We start from the raw sequence: 22057 nt of genomic DNA on the forward strand, positions 1-22057 counted from the left end.
ATTAAACTGAAGACTCTTCTTTCTTTCTTTTAATACCAGATACTCTAGATGAATATTTTGAATATGATGCAGAGGAGTTCTTGGTCTCTTTGGCCTTGTTAATAACAGAAGGTCGAACACCTGAATGTTCTGTAAAAGGTCGCACGGAAAGTTTCCATTGCCCTCCAGCACAGTCATGTTACCCAGTAACTAACAAACATGAGTGCAGTGACAAGCTGGCTCAGGTGAGAATTGTGTGTTGAGTACTTTGTATTTATATTTATACAAACTAGTTTAAATTTTGTCATCATCTGTGTTACATCCTAATTCCAGTGTTCACATTTAAATACAAAATTGGTTAGAAAACCATAGTGAATGCAAGTTGGTGCAGCCAATTTGGAGAACAGTGTGGAGATTCCTTAAGGAATTAAAAATAGAGCTCCCCTATGACCCTGCAATTGCACTACTGGGTATTTACTGCAAAGATACAGATGTAGTGAAAAGAAGGGCCATCTCTACCCCAATGTTCATAGCAGCAATGGCCTCGGTCGCCAAACTGTGTAAAGAACGAAGATGCCCTTCAACGGACAAATAGATAAGGGAGATGTGGTCCATATACACTGCGGAGTATTATGCCTCCATCAGAAAGGATGAATACCCAACTTTTGTATCAACATGAACAGGACTGGAAGAGATTATGCTGAGTGAAATAAGTCAGGCAGAGAGAGTCAATTATCATATGGTTTCACTTATTTGTGGAGCATAACAAATAGCATGGAGGACATGGGGTGTTAGAGAGGAGAAGGGAGTTGAGGGAAATTGGAGGGGGAGATGAACCATGAGAGACTATGGACTCTGAAAAACAATCTGAGGGTTTTGAAGGGGTGGGGGGTGGGATGTTGGGGGAGCCTGGTGGTGAGTATTATGGAGGGCACGTATTGCTTGGAGTACTGGGTGTGGTGCATAAACAATGAATTCTGTTACACTGAAAAGAAATTAAATTAAAAAAAATTTAAAAAAAAAAAGAGAGAGAGAGAGATTGGCCAAGGGGCACCTGGGTGGCTCAATCAGGTAAGCATCTGCCTTCAGCTCAGGTTATGATCTCAGGGTCCTGGGATTGAGTCACAAGGTCAGGCTCCCTGCTCAGCAAGGAATCTGCTCCATCTCCTTCCCACTTGTGCTATCTCTCACTATCTCTGTCTCTCTCAAATAAATAAATAAAATATTAAAAAAATTAAAAAATAAACTACAGTGAAAAAAATCCTAATCCTGGACCATAGCTAATTACCTTGACTCAGCATACATGTTGACAGCCAGTTTGACTCAGCATACATGTTGACAGCCAATTTCATACCTGCCTTCTCATACACCAGAATTAAGATTATTACTACTGACTTTATGTTTATTTAGTGGAATTATCTTCATGATTACTTACTTTCCTTGCATTAGTCAGTGTCCCTCTGATACTTTTTTCCCCCCATGGAAGGATAATTTTTGCTATCATATTAGTGTTTAAAAATACTTATTTTGGTAGGTAGTATATAATTTGTTAAAAGGACTTTTCTCAACAGTTCCTTTCTCAGTCTAAATTTATACTTTTAAGATCTTGTCTTTTTTGAGCATTTAGTGAAAATGAATTTTTAATATTTAGGTTTTCACTTGGAATGAATCTTTGTTCTGTAACAATGATACAATTAACAAACTATGCTAGGCCACCTGAAGGCCTGTCAGATACTGTGTTATGGCAGTTATTTTTCCACAAAATAAAACAAAAATAACCCCCAAGAAAATTTGCATCATACCTGTTTAGTACTAATCCGCACTGTGGAACTCAATAGCATCAATCCATTACTTAATGATGAACTCTAAATAGACGAGCCTAAGCAAAGCTCTGCCATTGGTGACTCATTTCTCATATAGATGTCTTTTTACAATTATAGTTTTAAAATTTAAATATAAAACTCCTTGAGCAATTGAGACATTTTGCTTATATTCATTTCCCCCTTAAGTGTCGTCAAGCCAGAAGAACTAGATCTGAGGTCTCATTGTTGTGGAAGAATAACCTTCCAATCATGGTGGAAGTCATGCTACTCCCAGACTGCTGCTACAGTGATGATGGTCCCACCACAGAAGGAATTGATCTCAATGATCCTGCAATTAAGCAAGATGCATTATTATTAGAAAGATGGATTTTGGAGCCAGTTCCTCGACAGTAAGTTGTTGTACTGTTGAAGTTGTTCTTGGTAAATCAGGCTTTCCATTGCTTTCTATAAATTATTTTAGTAATATGTCATGTCTTTGAATTCTTCTACTTATGTAGTAAAATTTAGACATTTAGTACTTATGTGACTTGCAGTGACACTACTTAATGCATGTCTAGACTCTTGAAAACACACATCCTGAATGTTTGTTTTAGCTCCTATCTTTCTAAATTCAGTCATTTCATACTTGCTGGCATTTAAATGATACTTTTTCCTTCCCTTAGGAGTGGAGATCGATTTATTGAAGAGAAGACTCTTCTGTTGGCTGTCCGCTCATTTGTGTTTTTTTCCCAATTAAGTGCTTGGCTGAGTGTTTCTCATGGTGCTATTCCACGAAATATTCTTTACAGGTATGTCTTGGGCAAAATAAGAATAGTGCGTATTCAATTATGTTAGCTACTGAATCATATATCGTTTACCTTTTAAACAGTTAATTTCCTTCATTTATAAATGTAAGTAGATAAAATTTACTGAAGTTGTTCTCAAAACAAGTTAGGGAAATTTAAATGGAAATCACTATGAATTTCGCTTTTTGGGTTAAATTTGGTATAGAATAGTTTTCAGAGCATTTTTTTTTTAAAGATTTTATTTATTTACTTGACAGAGAGAAATCACAAGCAGAGGGAGAGGCAGGCAGAGAGAGAGAGAGAGGGAAGCAGGCTCCCTGCTGAGCAGAGAGCCCGATGCGGGACTCGATCCCAGGACCCTGAGATCATGACCTGAGCTGAAGGCAGCGGCTCAACCCACTGAGCCACCCAGGCGCCCTTCAGAGCATTTTTTAGCTTTCAAGAACCAACAATGGACTTAATGCTGCCATTATAAATACAGTAGAAGAACTTTTTGGACTGCTGAATTTCCATAATGGTAGACTTAATTTTTTGTATTGTGAAAACTGTAAATTTATAGGATGCTGAACAGCTCTCTAATTAACTCTGTAGGCAGGTGGCCATGAGATCACTAGTATCTCTTCATCACTTTGTACAACAGAATTAGCTGAATCCATTTATTTAGTGGTAAATACAAAATTTATTTTTCCTGTTTTGACAGATAATTTTAACTTAAAATATTCTCGAGCCTTAATGCTTAAGTAGTCTAGTGTTCTTAAATAATCATCCCTGTTCTAAGCATAAACTACTGTACTTTTTAGGTGCCTGGGTGGCTCAGTTGGTTGAGCAACTGCCTTGGGCTCGGGTCATGATCCCGGACTACTGGGATCGAGGCACGCGTTGGGCTCCCAGCTCCATGGGGAGTCTGCTTCTCCCTCTGACCTTCTTCTCTCTCATGCTCTCTCTGTCTCTCTCTCAAATAAAGAAATAAAATCTTAAAAAAACTATTATACTTTTATTGGTTTTATCAGAATGATATACATGGTAAAGTAGTTGAAAGTAAAGCCTTTTTACTTCCCTTTAACAGTAATTAATGTAAACAAAGATAAGTATATGATGATCTGGAATTTTTTTATAATATACAATAATATTACAAATTTTATAATCCATTGATTCCCTATTTTTCCTGTACCATTCTAGAATCAGTGCTGCTGATGTAGACCTGCAGTGGAATTTTTCACAGACTCCGATTGAACATGTATTTCCTGTTCCCAATGTTTCTCACAATGTGGCCTTGAAAGTCAGCGTTCAGTCCTTGCCCAGACAATCTAATTACCCAATGTTGACCTGTAGTATTCATGCTAATATTGGCCTTTATGAGAAAAGAATTCAAGAACGTGAACTTAAACCCCATCAGCACCACAATTCTAATGAAGCAGAACAAAGTAATACAAATAGTTCACAGCGTCTGTGTAGCAAACAATCTTGGACCATGGCACCCGAAAGCATATTACATGCAAAAAATGGCACAACTCCAGAATATACTGCAGCCGTCAAAAATGTCAAACTGTATCCAGGCACTGGCAGTAAATCTGACCATGGAACATGTCAAGCCAATATTCTGGGCTTCAGTGGTAGAGGAGATAAAAAGTCACATGAAACACCAGTGAGAACTTTAAAATCATTTTCAATGATTGATTCTAGTGTCTCTAGCCGCCATAGTTCCTGGCAATCAGTTGGTGAGACTAATCCTTTAATAGACTCTTTAATTCAGGAGCGACAAGAAGTTATTGCAAGAATTGCTCAGCATTTGATTCATTGTGATCCAAGCACTTCACATGTTTCTGGACATCCATTTAATATGCAGCAGTCTAGTTCACTTAATTCAAAACTTTACCGCGTTTCACAGGAAAATGAAAATGTGAGAAAATGTAAAGAAACATTCTCTGTTTCTTTTGGTAGTCCAGAGCTTACCTCCTCAGAAGACACCGGTGAGGGAAAAATTCAAGTAAAACCAGAAACTCCTCAAAGTGCCTCTGGCATTTCTGATGGTCTTTATTCTCGTCAGTCTGTTGGTGAGACCAATCCTTTGATAGGCTCTTTACTCCAGGAGCGGCAAGATGTTATCGCAAGGATTGCTCAACATTTGGAGCATATTGATCCAACAGCGTCACATATGTCCCGGCAGTCATTCAACGTGCATGACTCCAATTCGGTTCCTTCTAAAGTATTCAGGAGTTTGTATGAAGACAAAAGTTTGTTGAAGAAAAACAGGGATGACACCTCCATTTCCATTTCTAATACAAAATTTTCCTTATTAGAAGACAGCAGTGAAGGGGAAAACTTAATACCCAATAAATCATTGAGTTCTTTTCAAAGCAATAGTAAAGTCAAGTCCTCTTTGAAACCTCAGATAAGAACTCTGTATCAGGACAATCCTAGTGAAATCATTCAAAATACATTTCTAGAGACACAGAACAAAGCTACTGGTGTTTTGACTCCCTCGAATATGTCTCACTGCAAAAAAAATAACTTAGATTTGATAGTTAGATTGGAAACTGCACTTTCTGACTGTCAATTTAAGGAGCAAGAAATTATCCATGAAGTTGATAAAAAGTATTCAAATTGCAACAGTATTGACAAACAGACTTGCACAAATAAGTATAAGGAAAAAGTAATAAAAAATGAAAATTGTAATCCAGAATCTTTTAGCAATCACCAAGTTGAGAATTCCAAGAAAAATAACTCAAAAATAAAAACTACTATGTTGGAAATGTCTGGATATTTGAACAAACATGAAAATAAGTGCTCAAATAAAGACTCAAAAAGGCCCAAGGCATATGAGCAAAATACTCAACTTAATAGTGTAGAAAATTATCTCAACGATAATGAAGTTTTCAAATGCAAAAAGTCAGACTCATTGAAAAATGAACAGGATAAGAAAGAAGAGACAGTTGATGAGAAGTTGCAGAACTGTTCTCAGAGAAAGAATGTAAAAAACTGTTTGTCTACATGTGAACGACTGAAAAGTACAGAGGTATTGGTAGGTAACGTCTGATATTTCAAATATATTTCTTGAACATTTATTATGGTTTGAATTTTGTTTACAGGAACTCTGGTTATAAAGGCCCAAGGTGCTTATTAATTATAGTATACAGTCTTTCAGAATAAACCTGCAATAAAATAACGTCCTTTCAAAATAACCCACTTAAAAGCAAATGTTAGGTAAATTCTTCCTGTTGCCCTTTGTTGGTTATTTCAGTATTATGGGCAAGTGCTGGAGAGTAAATAGTCAGAAATGTAAACTCATTAGCTTAACATATTGTTTGTTAGCAGCTCTGACCTAATACAGTGTGCCCATTGTGTTATGTCACCACTCATCTAAGGATTTTCAAAACATCTATAGTGAAATCATTAGGCTGTTGGTCAGAATACCTGGGTTCCAGTCCTGACTTCACAATTTGGTCCTTGAGTCACACTGAATAAGTCATGTAACTTTTCAAAACCTCAGTCTCCTCAGTTTTAAAATAAGAATGATCAGTCTCTTGGGTCTCTCTTAGTTGGTGACAATCAAATAACAGATTTTAAAATATTTTGTAAACCTTCCATACATTATGTAAATAAGATACTTCAATTATTTCCATTTTATTTAACTTTCTAACCAAACCAGTTTTTAACTTTAGAAAACCATAATGCTTAAATTTCCTTTATTTCTGTAAGTATTATCACATATAAATCTCAATTATATTGAAAACAACTTCTTTACTACGTTGATCCAAATCTGAATGACCTTAGTTCATTTTTATCACTAAAATCTGTTCTCTAACATATGGATTTAATCAAATGATAGTTTCCAATTTACTAAAATTGTAATTGTCACAAAAACAGTTAGCTTTTCTTGATCCCTCCTGGTACCTAATAGGGTGGCTTAATTTGGCCATAATATTTTTCAAAGTACTAAGAGTTACTTTTTCATATTCTTGTTTTAAATATGATCATAAATTGTTTACTAAGTGCCCAGGCTTTTTTTCTGAATATTTTACACATGTTGGCATACCTAATCCTTCCACTAAACTATGAGGTCAGGTGTTATTACTAATTCCAATTTACAAATGATTCTCAGCTTGGAGAGATTAAGTATCTTGCCCAAGGTCACAAAGCTAGCAAATGGCAGAGCCAGGGCCCAAATTAGTCTTTTCTGATTTTCATGTGTTTTTAGGAATTTCTGGTGTTTGGTTTTAAACTTGCTTAATTTTGAAGAATTAGCCTATTTCCTATATCACTTCAAAAATGTGGTATATTTTAGAACATTCTGTTTTTTTCTACCTGTTGATTAGTTTTTTTTCACAAATTAAAGACATCAGATGTTGGCTTAGCCGTTGTTAGACTCTGAGAATTTATAAATATGACCATATGTTGATAAGGCAATTATATTTGGGCATAGTTTCTTTAGAATATTTGAGTTTATTCAGTATCCTAGAAAAAACTTGGACATTGTTTTCTAATTAAAATAAATGTGTGTGTGTGTGTGTGTGTGTGTGTGTGAATACAGATCTGTAGATCATTAGCTTCACCACCAAGGATGTAATACTTCAGTATGTATTAGGAATAAGACTAAACAAAAAATTACTTAAATATTACCATTACAATCTAATTATTTTCCTAGCAGAAGACTATACCAGTGAAACATTCAAGTGTCTGGCGGAAACATAATTTTCATTCCTTAGATGGTACTTCAACCAGAGCCTTTCATCCTCGAACTGGATTGCCTCTTCTTTCAAGTCCTGTAAGGTTTTTTCCCTCTTATTTCATATTTAAAGTTGGAAGCATCTAAAATGTATACAAATCATTTTATCCAAATTGTAATTGAAAAAATTTTAAATACCTTTAATAGAAATTTCCAGTTAGAAAACATTTTATTTTTTGATATACTTAGTAACTCTGTGTTAATACAGGGAAAGGCTAAAAGCAAGAATAAAAATATTAGGATTATAAGATTTCTCTGAAATTCTTTTGTCTAATATTTTAATTGTTACTAAATATCAAGAAAGTATTTAGTGTCAAGTGAGTTTGTATAAATAAATTTGTATCTTAGCACCAAAGCTAGTTGACACCATCAGGTGGGTCATTTGGGAATCAAATATGTGGTTGTCTTTGACCTGGAAGCCATGCCACATCTTATTTTGAGACACAGAAATCTCCCTACTCTACCTTTACAAATACATCTGTAGATCTGAGTGCAGTGGTGAAGAGTGTTCCTTTGGAGTGACACTGATGTCACCCTGTGTGACATTTGTGACATTAGTTCAATAATATAATCTGATCCTCAGTTTCTTCATCATTAAAAAGGGGGTGATATGGTCTCTTTTAGTGTTGTGGGGATGGTTAGTAAGCAATCAGTAGTTAGTTGCTATACCTGCCATTTCAGTTAAACCTGAGGCAAGTAATCAATATCACAGCAGAAGTGAAAACATGTTGTGTTTTGCTACTGACATGATAATTTCTGTTGCTTTATCTGTGTTATGTAAACTGAAAGGATACAGTATCTGGCCTATGTTCAAAAAATAATTATTGAATAAGAAATCTAGAATTTAAACTTGTAACGTGGACCATACATATTTATTTTAGAGAAATTAAATTCCAAACAATTTAAAATAACCCCAAATATTTGACCTACCTATGGGATGCTTTCAAAAAGCCTGAGTGATGAGGAAAAAAACTGGTCAGCATCATACTGATATAAAATGCACTGTAGACTTCTGTTTAGTATGGTAGACTGAACTGATAAAGGCAGACCCTTCCTTCTCAAATGCAGAAGTCCTGATAGAATATAACCTTTAATACAAAATAATATATAATATAGCCCTTAAATACATAAGATAATGTAAGAGAAAGAAAGATAAATCTCCAAATTTGGGGCAAATTATGGCCCTCTAGGATATCTGAACCTAATACAATGCTAGGGTTTAATGCCTCTGGTGGGACAGGGGTTGAGATGTAAGAACGTGTACATGTACAATCGAAATTGTAAATATGAAAAATATTTTAATTGCTGTGTATGCACACACATGTATGCATAAAAATGCAGATGGATTAACAGATGGATTCAGCTAATTGGACTACACTCAGTGAGTGGAGAGACAGATATTAAGAAAGCATCTCAAATGAAGTACAGAAAGGAAGAGACATGGTAAAATGTGAAAGAACTACAGAGGATAAAATGAGATGTTCAGTGTAAGTCTAGTACAAACTCCAAAAAGTAGGACTAGATGGAACAAGGAAAATGTGGTATCAGAAGAAGTGAAAGAACTTTCCAAATTCGAGACATGAGAGATGAGAGTTTAGATAGAAAACTTCACAATAACTTCACATTTTATAGTCAGAACTTTATACTTCTGACTATGAAAAATAGCATGGTATACTTGTACAACTCAAAAATATTGAGACTGTTTAGACTTTCAGTATCATATTTAATAGGTTTGTGTATTTAATATTCTCTAGAATATTAAACAAGTCTTTCTAATTTGTATGTTATATGTGATTTTACCTTTATTTTACATCTGGATCTTTCATCTTTAGGGTATTTTTAGCTAGCTGGTTTGATTGGTGTCTTAAATGTAATGGGGTATACAATGGTTTTTGAACATGCAGAGTAGTATTTTTTAATCCTGTTCTTTATGCAGCTCCAGGGTTCTTGGAAACATACAGTGGAGTGGGGATGGACTAAGGAGCAGCAGAGCTGGCATCACTATTTAATTTTTTGTTTGTTTCTTTTAATTTTAAAGCTACCAATCTTTTATTACCCTGCAAAATACAGTAGTACAGTTGACCCTTGAACAACTTGGGTTTGGTCTGCCTGGGTCCACTTATATGTGGGGTTTTTGTTTTTGTTTTACTGTAAATGTATTTTCTCTTCCTTATAATTTTCTTAGTAACATTTTCTTTAGCTTTGTTTTAAGAATGTAATACAGTACATAACCCATATAACGTACAAAATATGTGTTAATCAGCTATTTATGTTAATTGTAAGCCTTCCAGTCAACAACAGGCTATTAGTAGTTAAGTTTTGGGGAAGCCAAAATTACATGAGAATTTTCAACTGCAGAGGGTTGGGGGGGGGTGGGTCAGTGCCCCATAATCCCTGTGTTGTTCAAGGATCAACTATATATAATAAAGTAAAAAAGCAAAAGTCTTTTTCTATATTAGGATTCTATGTAAGATTTGGTTTTACAAAAAAAAACAAATTATGCTTCTTAAAAACTCAAAACCTAGTAAAAGTGCTTTTATTAATTTTCTGTTTTTTCCTATCAGTAAATAAAATGAAAACATAAGAACAGTATGTAATTAAGAGCATGATTGTAAGTAGTCAGTTTTGGGAGAAGTTTTATTATTTTCCAGATATGGTCAGCTTTTGTTTGAAAAGTGGTCTATTAATTCAAGAAAAAAAATACAGTGTTTTTAATTATCAAAAATGATTATTTTGACCTTAGGTTCCTCAAAGAAAGACACAATCAGGTTGCTTTGATTTGGATTCTTCATTATTGCATCTGAAAAGCTTATCATCTCGAAGGTATTTAAAATTCATTTGTACTTGTCACTTAGATATGTCAGAAATTATATTCTGTGCTTTCCACAGAGAAAAATTCCGTATATTTTTAGATTCCCTCTGGAAATCTTCTTGTAACTCATAAAATATTAAACAGTGATTCCTGAAGTTACAGGGCAAACCATACCAAAAAGACATGTATCAGAGGCGGTGGAGGATGTCATAGTTAATCAATAGCCCACTATTGGAAATGAGCAGTAATCTGAACAATTAACGTAGTAAATAACAGCCTTCGTAAAAAAAAGTAAAGTTTGTTTATATTTGTGAAATAATATTACACTAATTTCTAGTCTTATACAATAAATGTTTACTCTAAAATCACAATTTTAACAGGAGTATTATTTTCTAGTTCGTTATTTTAAATATTATTTCACACACAATGATTAATGATGAAAAAAGGGAGAAAATAAGAAAATGAGTAGCTTGAGTAGCTACTATATATCCGTCATCATAATAAACACATTGGTTTTAACACTTAAGTAGGTTTGATTATTTGGTCATTTGCCTCCTCCTTCGCCTTACGCTTCTTTGCAAAAAAGCCTTGGAAGTGTATTCCATGTTGACAAGTAATATTCTCATTATTTTCTTTAGTCACATAAGTTTGCCTTTGTATTCTCATTTTTAACTGAAAATGAACACTGATAAAAAACTGTGTTATATATTTCTAGTAGATGTGCCACTATGTGATATATTATAAATTCTTTCTTAAAACTTTTTAGGATATTACTTACATTTTTTGTCAAATATTATAACAAAGACCATAAAATCAAACCAGAATTTTAAACAAAATATCTCATATCTTAAAATTTGGTAGGATTAATTTTTTATCTTACAGCTTAAGTAAAATTAAAATTGATCAAATTCTCCTACTTTAATTTTGTACAAAAAGTCAGAAAATATTGTGCTTAATGTGTTCATTTGCTGGTTTTCTTTTTAATAGTCCTCGGCCATGTTTAAACATTGAAGATGATCCAGATATTCATGAAAAACCATTTCTGAGTTCTAGTGCTCCACCTATAACAAGTCTTAGTCTCTTAGGAAATTTTGAGGTAATGTTTTTCAAAATTATTTTAAGAGTTGGCATTTTTTAACCTTAGATCTAGGGTGTTATTTATGTCATTTGTTTGTGAAAGGGAAATAAATAAATGAATTGTATTTTTCAAATCCTTGAAATCACCTTCTTTCCTTTGCTTTTTCCTTTTCCCCTTCCTTTTTGTAAGAAGCAGAGGTAGAATTGTTGGTAATGACATCCTAGAACTAGTACTTTGTAGGGACGATCAAGAACTTAGGTCAAGTGGAGTGAGGTGTCCATTAATCTAGCTAGCAAAGGGACTTAACCACACCTCACATGGGGTACTGGCTCTAAAACCCAGGTAGGAGGTGGTGGGTGGTAACAGCCCCTTCACAATCAAGAGGTTGACTTACAAAATCAAACAGTTCTTTGAACTATATTTACAACTTTGTTATAAATCTAAATCTATTATAAAATAAGATTATTTTTTTTAAATGGGTAAAGGTTTCCAATAATGTGCTATTTTATTTAATAAGAATGTTTCTACTTAGGATCAACTGTATTATGGGATTAGTTATCCTTAATTAGAAAACAACCTTAAATATTGAAACTAGTGTAATATTATGTGCCAGATGCACATCAATAAAAAAAAAGAGAGAGAGAGAGAGAGAAAGAAGAACAGCCTTAAATGTGAACCTGTAAATGGGGTTTTAAGGATGATTTTAATTGGTGAGCTTTTATGGGAAAATAATTTAAAATTTGTAGTTTTAATAGCTTCGTTGGAATTTTGGTGGTTTAATATGTTAAGAATATGCTGTCTTTAAAACTAAATTTTAATTTTTAGGCTATCTTCCAAAGTTTTAAAATGAAAAGACTTATGGTGAATTGATTTCTTTTCCATGTCACTTTCAAGGTATCACTTCAGAGATGTTGAACTCTGTATTCTCTGTCATTATTTTATAATTGCATAAGGCTACTGTGAGTGTCAGATGTTCTGCAACCTTTGTATTACAAGAAAATCTGTGAGGGGGGGAAAGAGCATCTGATATGTGAAAACCTTAGGGAAGATGGTTAAAAGATCAGTACACTGGAATGTACTTGTGCAGATATGCATACATTTTCACTTGACTTCAGTAGAAAAATACAGAGAGGTTCTGAGACTGTCCAGCTCACAGGTCCTTTTTAATTTATACAAGTCCTGTGTTTCAAGAGTTTATTCCTTTTTATTGCCACAATATGGATATAGCACAATTTGTTTATTCATTTACATCACACTCTAGACCTTTGGGTTCTTTGTTTCCAGTTTTGGCCTATTATAAAACTGCTGTGAGGGTATCTGGGTGGCTCCAGTTGCTTAAGCATCTGACCCTTGATTTCAGCTCAAATCATGATCTCAGGGTCATGCGATTGAGCCCTGCATGGATTCTGCTTAAGATTCTCTCTGTCCCTTTCCTGCTGTCCCTCTCCACTTCACCCTGCTCCACACATTGGTGCATTCTCTCTAAAAAAAATAAATAAATAAAAATAGAATTAAAAATAAAGCTGCTGTGAATATCATGATGTGAGCCAAAGGCAGATGCTTAACTGAATGAGCCACCTAGGCACCTCGACTTTGTCCAGTTTATTATTTTCTTTTATGGATCTTGATTTTGATGTTGTATCTGAAAAATCCTAGGGGTCCCTGGGTGGCTCAGTGGGTTAAAGCCTCTGCCCTCAGCTCAGGTCATGATCCCAGGGTCCTGGGATCGAGCCTCACATCAGACTCTCTGCCTGCCTCTCTGCCTACTTGTGATCTCTGTCTATCAAGTAAATAAATAAAATCTTTAAAAAAAAAAATCTTTTCCTAACCCAGGTTTTCTCAACCTTGGCACAATTGATATGTGAGCCAGATAATTCTTTGTTACGTGATTTGTTTCAAGCATTGTAGGATATTTAGCAGAATCCTTGGCCTCTAACCATTACAGTCCAGTACCACTGTCTGCCCCTCCCTCCAGTTGTAGCAGTTAAAAAAAAAAGTCTCTGAACACTGACATATGTCCCTGGTTGAGAACTACTTACCTAATTCAAAGTCAGGAAACTTTTTTCTAGACATCTTATTGTTTCAGCTTTTGCATCTAGTTCTCTGATCCATTTTGAGTTAATATTTATATATGACATGAAGTTTATAATCAACTGTTTGATTTTTATGAACATGAATGTCATATTATTCTAGTCTTGACGTCAGTTAATTTGAGTTGTCTAACATGTTATCCATTCTCAAAATCGCTGTCACCATTCTAGTTCCTTTCACCTTCATGTAGATTTTAGAGTTAGCTTCTCTATTTCTACAAAACAGTATGCTGAGATTTTGTTTGGATTGCATTGATATAGATCAGTACGTGGAAAATTGACATCTTAAGAATATTAAATCTTTTTTTAAAAGATTTTTGTTTTAGCTTTTAAAATTTTTTATCTTTTTAAAGATTTTATTTATTTATTTGACAGAGAGACACAGCGAGAGAGGGAACATAAGCAGGAGGAGTGTGGGAGAGGGAGAAGCAGGCTTCCGGCAGAGCAGGGAGCCCAATGCGGGGCTGAATCCCAGGACCCTGGGATCATGACCTGAGCTGAAGGCAAAAGCTTAAAAAAAAAAATTTTTTTTTTTTTTAAGATTTTATTTATTTATTTGACAGAGAGAAATCACAAGTAGACGGAGAGGCAGGCAGAGAGAGAGAGGGGGAAGCAGGCTCCCTGCTGAGCAGAGAGCCCGATGTGGGGCTCCATCCCAGGACCCTGAGAGCATGACCTGAGCCGAAGGCAGCGGCTTAACCCACTGAGCCACCCAGGCGCCCCGAAGGCAAAAGCTTAATAATGACTGAACCACCCATGCACCCCTAAGATTCTATTTTTAAGTAACCTCTACACCCAGTGTGGGGCTCAAACTTCTAACCCTGAGGACAAGAATTGCATGTTCTACCCACTGAGCCAGCCAGGTGCTCCAGAATATTAAATATTTTCATCTGAATATAGTGTATCCCTGCATTCATTTAGCTATTCTTTGATTTTTTCATTGATTTTTTTTTGTAGTTTCAGCATGCTTATATCTTAAACATACTTTTGTAGATTTATATCTAACTAATCCATGTTTTCAGGTGATATTATAAATTATACTTAAAAGGTTTTTAATTTTCAGGGTTCCAGGGTGGTGCAGTCAGTTGATTGTCCAACTCTTGATTTTGGCTCAGGCTGGGGTCTCAGGGGTCATGGGATTGAGACCCGAGACCCTCGTTAGGCTCTACACTTAGCACATAGCCTGCTTAAGATTCCCTTCTCTCTCTCTGCCATCTTCCTCCCCCTGATGCATGCTCTCTTTACCCTCTCGGAAAAAAAAATGTTTTTTTTTTAAAGGAAGTTTTCTAACTTTCAGTCCTTCATTGCTGTGTATTAAAATACAAGTGATTGATTGATTTATTTTGTGTGTGTTTGTAATTGCCTATGACCTTGCTCAGTTTATTGATTTTATTGATTTTATTGATTTTGTTGTTGTTCTTTAGGGGTTTTTTTACATAGATATTCATATCTTCTACAAATTGGGTCAGTTTTATTTCTTACTTTGTAATCCATACCTGTATTTCCTTTTCTTGTTTTGCACTGAGGAGGGTCTAGCATGCGTTGCTAATATATTAAAGTCATTAAAAGCTGAATAAAGTCAGAAACTAATATAGGCCATTGGCCTTATGGTGTTCTTCCTATGAAAATGTTACCCATCTTTAGATTTATTTTATTTAGGAAATATTTTTTTTAAGATTCTTTTTTTTTAAAGATTTTATTTATTTGACAGACAGAGATCACAGGTAGGCAGGGCAGCAGTCGGGGAGGGGGAGGAAGCAGTCCCCCCGCCGAGCAGAAAGCCTGATGGGGGCTCAATCCCAGGACCCTGGGATCATGACCTGAGCCGAAGGCAGAGACTTTAACCCACTGAGCCACTCAGGCGCCCCTAGGAAATATTTTTGAGTAACTACCATGTGTTGTGCTGTATGCCAGGAATACAAAGCTAGGTAACATTCCTGCTTTATAGATATTACAGTCAACTGAATATGTAAGTGATTTATAAACTCAAGTAATTATCATTGTAAAAGAAATTAACTCAGTCCTCCCATATCCACTCTGTGCTAAAGGAACTGAGGAAAGCTTTACTGAGGAACTGTCACTTGAGCTTAGTTACAAAAGATAAGTAGGAATTTTTCAAGTAAATTTGCATGAGGAGTGGGAAGGGATTTTAGACAGGGAACTACATTTACAAAAGTAGCAACAGAATATGATGATGTTGGAAAGCATCAGCTTGACTCGGAGCATGAGACTGTGCAAGTGGGGAGAGAGGAGTCAAGAAACGTAGGGTAGGACTTACATGCCATGCTAGGAAGATTTGACTTGATCTAATAGCAGGAAGCATGAAGTTTTGTCTAGTAGGTGATATAATACCTTTTGTTTGTTTGTTTGTAGAAAAATAGTTCTGCCCGTAATACAGAGGATACACTAGAGTAGGAAGGACTTAATTAGAAGATGTACTTGTTCAGAGGAGAGGTTGTGAGGGTCTGAGCTAGGTTAATGGTGGTAGGGAAGAGAGTTGTAGCCATGAGACTGAGTGGTCAAATCACAGAATATGCATTGGATTGATTGCGGGGCAGAAGGGAGGTTAGAAGCTTGGTTATAACATAGATCTTTTGTTCTTAGCTTTTTGATTGGGAATTTCAGAATTGCTAATGTCACAGTTTGAACTTTACAGTATACAAACTATCAGGCTCATGATGGCTTCCAGTGTTCCTTTTTTCCCAGACAACTACTGAATCAAAGATATGGTACTCACATTTCATGATAAATGTGTATACGTATGATATATGTGTAGAAATGAGAGCTTGTGAAAAGTTTAAAATGTTTTTCATACCTAGCAAGATAGCACTAAATTGTTAAAAGTGATTTTCAGCAAGTGAGCTTGAAAGAAATGAAAAAAAAAAAAAAAGAAACTTCTCTATTTGTGTTTCTGGGGTTCTGGGGAGGGGAGATTTATTTATTTACTTATTTATTTGAGAGGGAGAGCATGAGCAGAGGGATAGAAAATCTCAAGCTGACTTGACATGGGGCTTGATCTCACAAACTTGAGATCATAACCTGGACTGGAACTAAGAGTTAAAAGTTTAACCAACTGTACCACCAAGACCCCCCCTTTATTTCTGTGCTTTTAAGTTTTTCTCCACTGCTAAAGACAAGTTAAACTATAAAACATATGTCACATATAATGTTATTTTTTAAAGAAGGAATTATTTTTCAGTTGAAGTTTCAGGTGCTTGGCTCTCTCTTTGCATATGACTATTAACAAGTTTTAAGTGCTTCTCTGTGGCCAGTACCTTGTGGACAGGCTCTCTGAAGATTAAGAAAAGTTCTGATATTCTACCTTCTCTGTTAGAACATATTTTTATTTACAGAGATTAAGAATAACATATTAAACAATTAGATTTAACAGTGAAGTTTAAGGATAGTTAAGTGTGAGTTGGAATAGTGAGAGGAGGCCAAACTTCATACAGTGGTAGAAGATTGATGGGGGACAAGTTGATGACAGGTCTGGTAAACATATAAAGTGAGGACGTGGAAATGTTAGCCACCTTATTTGTTTGTTTGTTCTATGTTTGACTTGTCATTCTTTTCTTTTCTTTCTTTTTTTTTTTTAAAGATTTTTATTTATTTATTTGACAGACAGAGATCACAAGTAGGCAGAGAGGCAGGCAGAGAGAGGAGGAAACAGGCTCCCCGCTGAGCAGAGAGCGCGATGCAGGCCTCGATTCCAGGACCCTGAGATCATGACCTGAGCTGAAGGCAGAGGCTTTAACCCACTGAGCCACCCAGGCTCCCTCTTTTCTTTTTAAGTAGGCTTCAGGAGCACCTGGGTGGCTATTGGTTAAGTGGCTGCCTTCAGCTCAGGTTGTTATCTTAGCATCCTGGGATGGAGCCCTGCATTGTGCTCCCTGTTCAGCAGGGAGTCGCTTCTGTCTCTGCCCCTTCCCCCTGCTCCTGTGCTCTCTCTCTCTCTCAAATAAATAAAAATAAAATCTTTTAAAAAAATAAAATAAAATAACGTAGGTTTCATGCCCAGCATGAAGCCCAGTGTAGGGCTTGAACTCATGACCCTGAGATCAAGAGCTGAGTTGAGCTCATGATTGGGATATTTAATGGACTGAGCCACCAAGGTGCTCCTATTTAATTTGATGTTAATTTCAGTGAAATAAACAATGTAATGTAATGTTTTCTAATTGCTGTGATTAGGACTTCCAGTACTATGTTGAATAAAAGTGAAAGTGGACATCCTTTTCTTTCTCCTGACCTTGGGGGATTTCCCCTTTAAGTATGGTATTCACTGTGGGGTTTTCATAGATAGCCTTTATTATGCTGAGGTATGGTCCCTCTAACCCTACTTTGTTGAGGGCTTTATTATGAATTGATGTTTTTCTGTGTCTATTGAAATGGTCCTATGGTTTTTATCTTTCTCTTATTGAAGATATGCATCACATTAATTGATTTGCAAGTATTAAAACCACCTTTGCATCCCTGGAATAAATCTACTTGATTGTGGTGAATGATATTTTTTAATGTGTTGTTGGATTCTGTTTGAGTAGCAACCATATTTTTTTAGTGCCAGAAAGCGTGATAATGTATTCTGTAAATGAAAAACAGACAAAAAACAGGATGTGTGTCAACTTCTAAAATTCATTTCTTAAAAATTTTGTCTTCCAGGAATCTGTCTTAAACTATCGGTTAGACCCTCTTGGCATTGTTGATGGTTTCACTGCCGAGGTAGGGGCAAGTGGTGTTTTCTGCCCCACACATTTGACTCTTCCTGTTGAAGTGTCATTCTACAGTGTTTCAGATGATAATGCTCCCTCTCCTTATATGGCAAGTATTTTAAAAATTGTCTTTGTCTGCTAAAATCAACCAATTTAATGACAAATGTCTTTACAGAGATTTAAGCCTGCTTTCTCAAAATGCTTGAAACAAAGCATTTCCTAAGAGAAAACTAAAGGCTGAATGAGACTAAAATACCAGCGTGTTACTTCACAATCATTGAATAATCCATCAAAAACTAATGATGTACTACTATATGTTGGCTAACTGAACATAATTTTTAAAATGTTACCTCACAACCTCTTTTTCAGCTAGCTCTAACAACAAATTTCCTCTTTTGCATTTGAGGCTCTGCTGAAAATTTACTTGCTTTTATGTGATTTGAAAAATGAAAAACTATTAGTGGCACTATAATTTCATATCTTGCTGAGTTCACACAAATTCTCAAGTGCTTACTGTGCACCCTGGTCCCACAAGTGTTGCCTTCCCACGTGATCCTCATCTCAGGAAGATTTAGTTAACGATTTGGTGAAGTAAGTCTTCTGAGAGACTCTTTTACCCCCTTTATCCTATTTGTATTGAGACCATTTTTTTCTAATCCTAGAGTTGATTTCTAATCCTAGCTATTTCTGTTTCCATACGTATGTTCTAACGGGGAGAGTAAGATATCCAAGGGTAATTTAGAGCAGTTTTGAGCCTTATGATCCTATGATTTCATCTTTCCTGTTTTTGTTTTTGTTTTTGATTACTTGAGGATAAAACAAGCCTTCAACTGCAAAAATGACACAAGGTCCAAGTGTATGTTTAGTTTCAGCACTTTATAAAAGACAGAGATGGAGAGGAGACTAACAGTGCAAGTCTATAAGAAGTTTACAGTAGTGGTATCAAATAGGGAGTCAGATCTGTGTTTTCATGTTAGGTCTTACTTTGAGAAATACAAATTGCTGTAGTTACAGAAGTTTACAGCTCCGGCCTTGCTACTTGAATTTCCTAGCTTATCACATGACCCTATTGATTGCTCTCCTAATATATCCCTCTCCCCAACCTTCTAGATTGTCAAGGACTAAAAGCTGTAAAAAGAGAATTCTGTGCAATTAAGAAACAACAGAGAAAATGAAATTATACATTTTGGGGGACCTAAATATAACCTGTTCATTATTGGTCCAGTTTGCTCAGGAAAATTATTTTAGCCTTACTGCATTCTAAGGGTGAGGTTTTTTTTTTTTTTTAAGATTTTATTTATTTATTTATTTGAGAGAGAGCATGAGCAGGGGGAAGAGCAGAAGGAGAGAGAGAAGCAGACTCTTCTGCACTGAATAGGGAGCCTGACACTGGGCTCAATTCTAGGACTCTGGGACCGTGACCTGAGCCAAAAACAGGTGCTTAACTGACTGAGCCACCCAGATGTCCCTGAAAATTTTATTTAAGAGCATGACCAGTGTTTCATACTTATATTTAAAAACAACATCATGGGGCGCCTGGGTGGCTCAGTGGGTTAAAGCCTCTGCTTTCGGCTCAGGTCATGATCCCAGGGTCCTGGGATCGAGGCCCGCATCGGGCTCTCTGCTCTGCAGGGAGCCTGCTTCCTCCTCTCTCTCTGCCTGCCTCTCTGCCTACTTGTGATCTCTGTCTGTCAAATAAATAAATAAAAATTAAAAAAAACAAAAAAACAACATCATGGTGTCTGCTCATTTATTCAGGTTTTCTTTCCCCAATAACATTTACAATTATGGATCCATAGTCATAAAGATGCACAACAGTAACTATTATCTAAAACAAAGACCCAGGGGTGCCTGGGTGGCTCAGTTGGTTAAGTGTCTGCCTTTGGCTCAGATCATGATCCTAGCATCCTGGGATCGAGTCCCACATTAGGCTCCTGGCTCAGCAGGGAGTCTGCTTCTCCCTCACCCTCTGCATCTCCCTTTGCTCATGCTCGCTTGCTCATCGCTCTCTTTCTCTCTGTATCTTTCTGTCACTTGCTCATCGCTCTCTTTCTCTCTGTATCTTTCTGTCTGAAATAAATAAATAAAATCCTTTAAAAAAATAAAACAAAGACCCATTCCTTCACAGACCTGCCCAGTTATCACAAAGCCACCTGATATTCATTTACCATGGAAAAATGTATCTACTTTTCCAGTATAATTTAGAAAAAATAACAGCTAATTTTGGATAACTAGTAACATGGAAAGTACAACTGATGTAAGTTTGGTATCAGAATAAATGTATCATTCTGGAGTGCTTACAATATTAAAATAGAACTATAAAAGGTATCCATTTTTCTTTACCAGGACATCAACAAGTCTCATCAGTTTCACATATTCTATTGACATTTAGTAATACGGAATGGAAATGTAAAGTCTACAATATTGTAATCTGTCATAATGTACAAAGTCCCCAGTGACTGTTATGATGACTTAGAAACAAGATAAAAGAGCAAATGGCTGGAAATCAGCTCAAGTAAATATCTTTGAGTGAAATTTACAAACAAGAGAGAATTTGAACTCTGCTTTTAAAAAAAACAGACCAGCATTAATCTTTGATTTTAGCTGACATCTAAAACACATAGGATTAAGAGATACAAGGTTTTGTCACTTTGTCTCCAGAAAGTACACACAAATGATTATAGCTTTTGATATGGAAAGGGTATGAATCAGGTTATTGAGTTGGCTTAGTCTGTCCTTTCAGAATCCCTGACTTGCTGTTCTCTGATAATATTCTTCAGTAAACTTAGCATTATGTAATTAAATTTTTTCTAGGTTATTTTGTTCATTAGGAATGGGTTCCTTTTGTAAATGACCTAGTTCAAATCTTAGACCACAAATCTTTCCTACTAAATAAAATTAATCTTGTTTCTTCAGGGATTCTTATTTACATTTTGGTAGTTTAGTATATTTTCAAAGGATTGATCACATTTTGACAAGATAGTATATATCACAGACCAGCAGATCTGAGACACCTTGGGATTTCTCATCACAAATAACACAGATGACTCATAAACATACAATTTGGCACAAGGACTGAAAATTCTGTCTTTGTGGTATAGAAGTTGTACAGGATTTTTTTCATTAAATAATCACTTAAAGATTAGCTCAAAGCCACATAATCTCTCTCCAATTTGGGCATCAGTGGTAAAAATGTTATCCAACTGCTACATAACAATATTTCACTGTTTAGAAACTATTGAATGGTGGGACCAGGTAAAATATTCTAAGGAATGTATGCCAGTGGTAAATTCATGGTATGACTTCAATTATCATCATATTAACAGGACCATATATATTATTTTTTTGTATTTGTAATTCACCAAATTAAGATAAACTTCCTTTAGTTTTACTTATTGCATAGTCTCTACAGCAGAGTAATTTCAGGAGTTTTTTTGTGTGATTTTGACCCAACTTAGTTTACCTTAACCTTCCTATTACATTCTATAATGCCAGAAAAAAATGTATTTTTCTTCTTTATGTTAAACACTATAATTTTTTATAGGTAGATACATTAATATGGTGACCAACTAAAATAATGAAATTATTAAAATATAACAAATAAATTAGTAATAATACTAATGAAATTCCACATAGTTTCCCAATTTGTATCTAAAATTCCTAATCTATGAATGCCCCTATTAGTCTTACATTGCTTAGAAATAGTTGTAAATTGTTGGCATATATATAAGGTTTTAAAAATATACATACTGTCTTTATAAATTGATTTAGTTACTGTTACCATGTTCTGAAAGCTATTAAAGTTAATAAAAGAATAAAGCTATTAAAGGAAATAAATATAGTCTTTTTTTTTAAAAGGGTTTTATTTATTTATTTGAGAGAGAGAGAGTGTGAGAAGGAGGAGGGTCAGAGGGAGAAGCAGACTCCCCTGCTGAGCAGGGAGCCTGATAACGGGACTCCATCCTGGGACTCCAGGATCATGACCTGAGCTGAAGGGACTTGCTTAACCAACTGACCCACCCAGGTGCCCCTAAGTACAGTCTTTATGGTAGTTTTTG

The 22057-nt window shown here is 35.5% G+C and overlaps 1 protein-coding gene across 4 annotated transcripts in view; it reads left to right on the forward strand.

Moving 5' to 3' along the window:
* FAM214A (family with sequence similarity 214 member A) overlaps positions 1 to 22057 on the forward strand; it is a 95749-nt gene that overhangs the window by 65455 nt on the left and 8237 nt on the right. For 3 of the 4 annotated variants that reach the window (XM_044231527.1, XM_044231526.1, XM_044231528.1), the window contains exons 3-10: positions 40 to 224; positions 1989 to 2191; positions 2465 to 2590; positions 3767 to 5609; positions 7233 to 7352; positions 10057 to 10136; positions 11113 to 11221; positions 17950 to 18108. In XM_044231527.1, the coding sequence (XP_044087462.1) occupies positions 40 to 224; positions 1989 to 2191; positions 2465 to 2590; positions 3767 to 5609; positions 7233 to 7352; positions 10057 to 10136; positions 11113 to 11221; positions 17950 to 18108 (2825 nt within the window). Of the gene's footprint in view, positions 1 to 39; positions 225 to 1988; positions 2192 to 2464; positions 2591 to 3766; positions 5610 to 7232; positions 7353 to 10056; positions 10137 to 11112; positions 11222 to 17949; positions 18109 to 22057 lie in introns of those variants that run through there. The other variant, XM_044231525.1, reaches the window with a different exon arrangement.

The sequence above is a fragment of the Neovison vison genome, chromosome 13 (assembly GCF_020171115.1).
Source record: "Neovison vison isolate M4711 chromosome 13, ASM_NN_V1, whole genome shotgun sequence".
NCBI lineage: Eukaryota > Metazoa > Chordata > Mammalia > Carnivora > Mustelidae > Neogale > Neogale vison.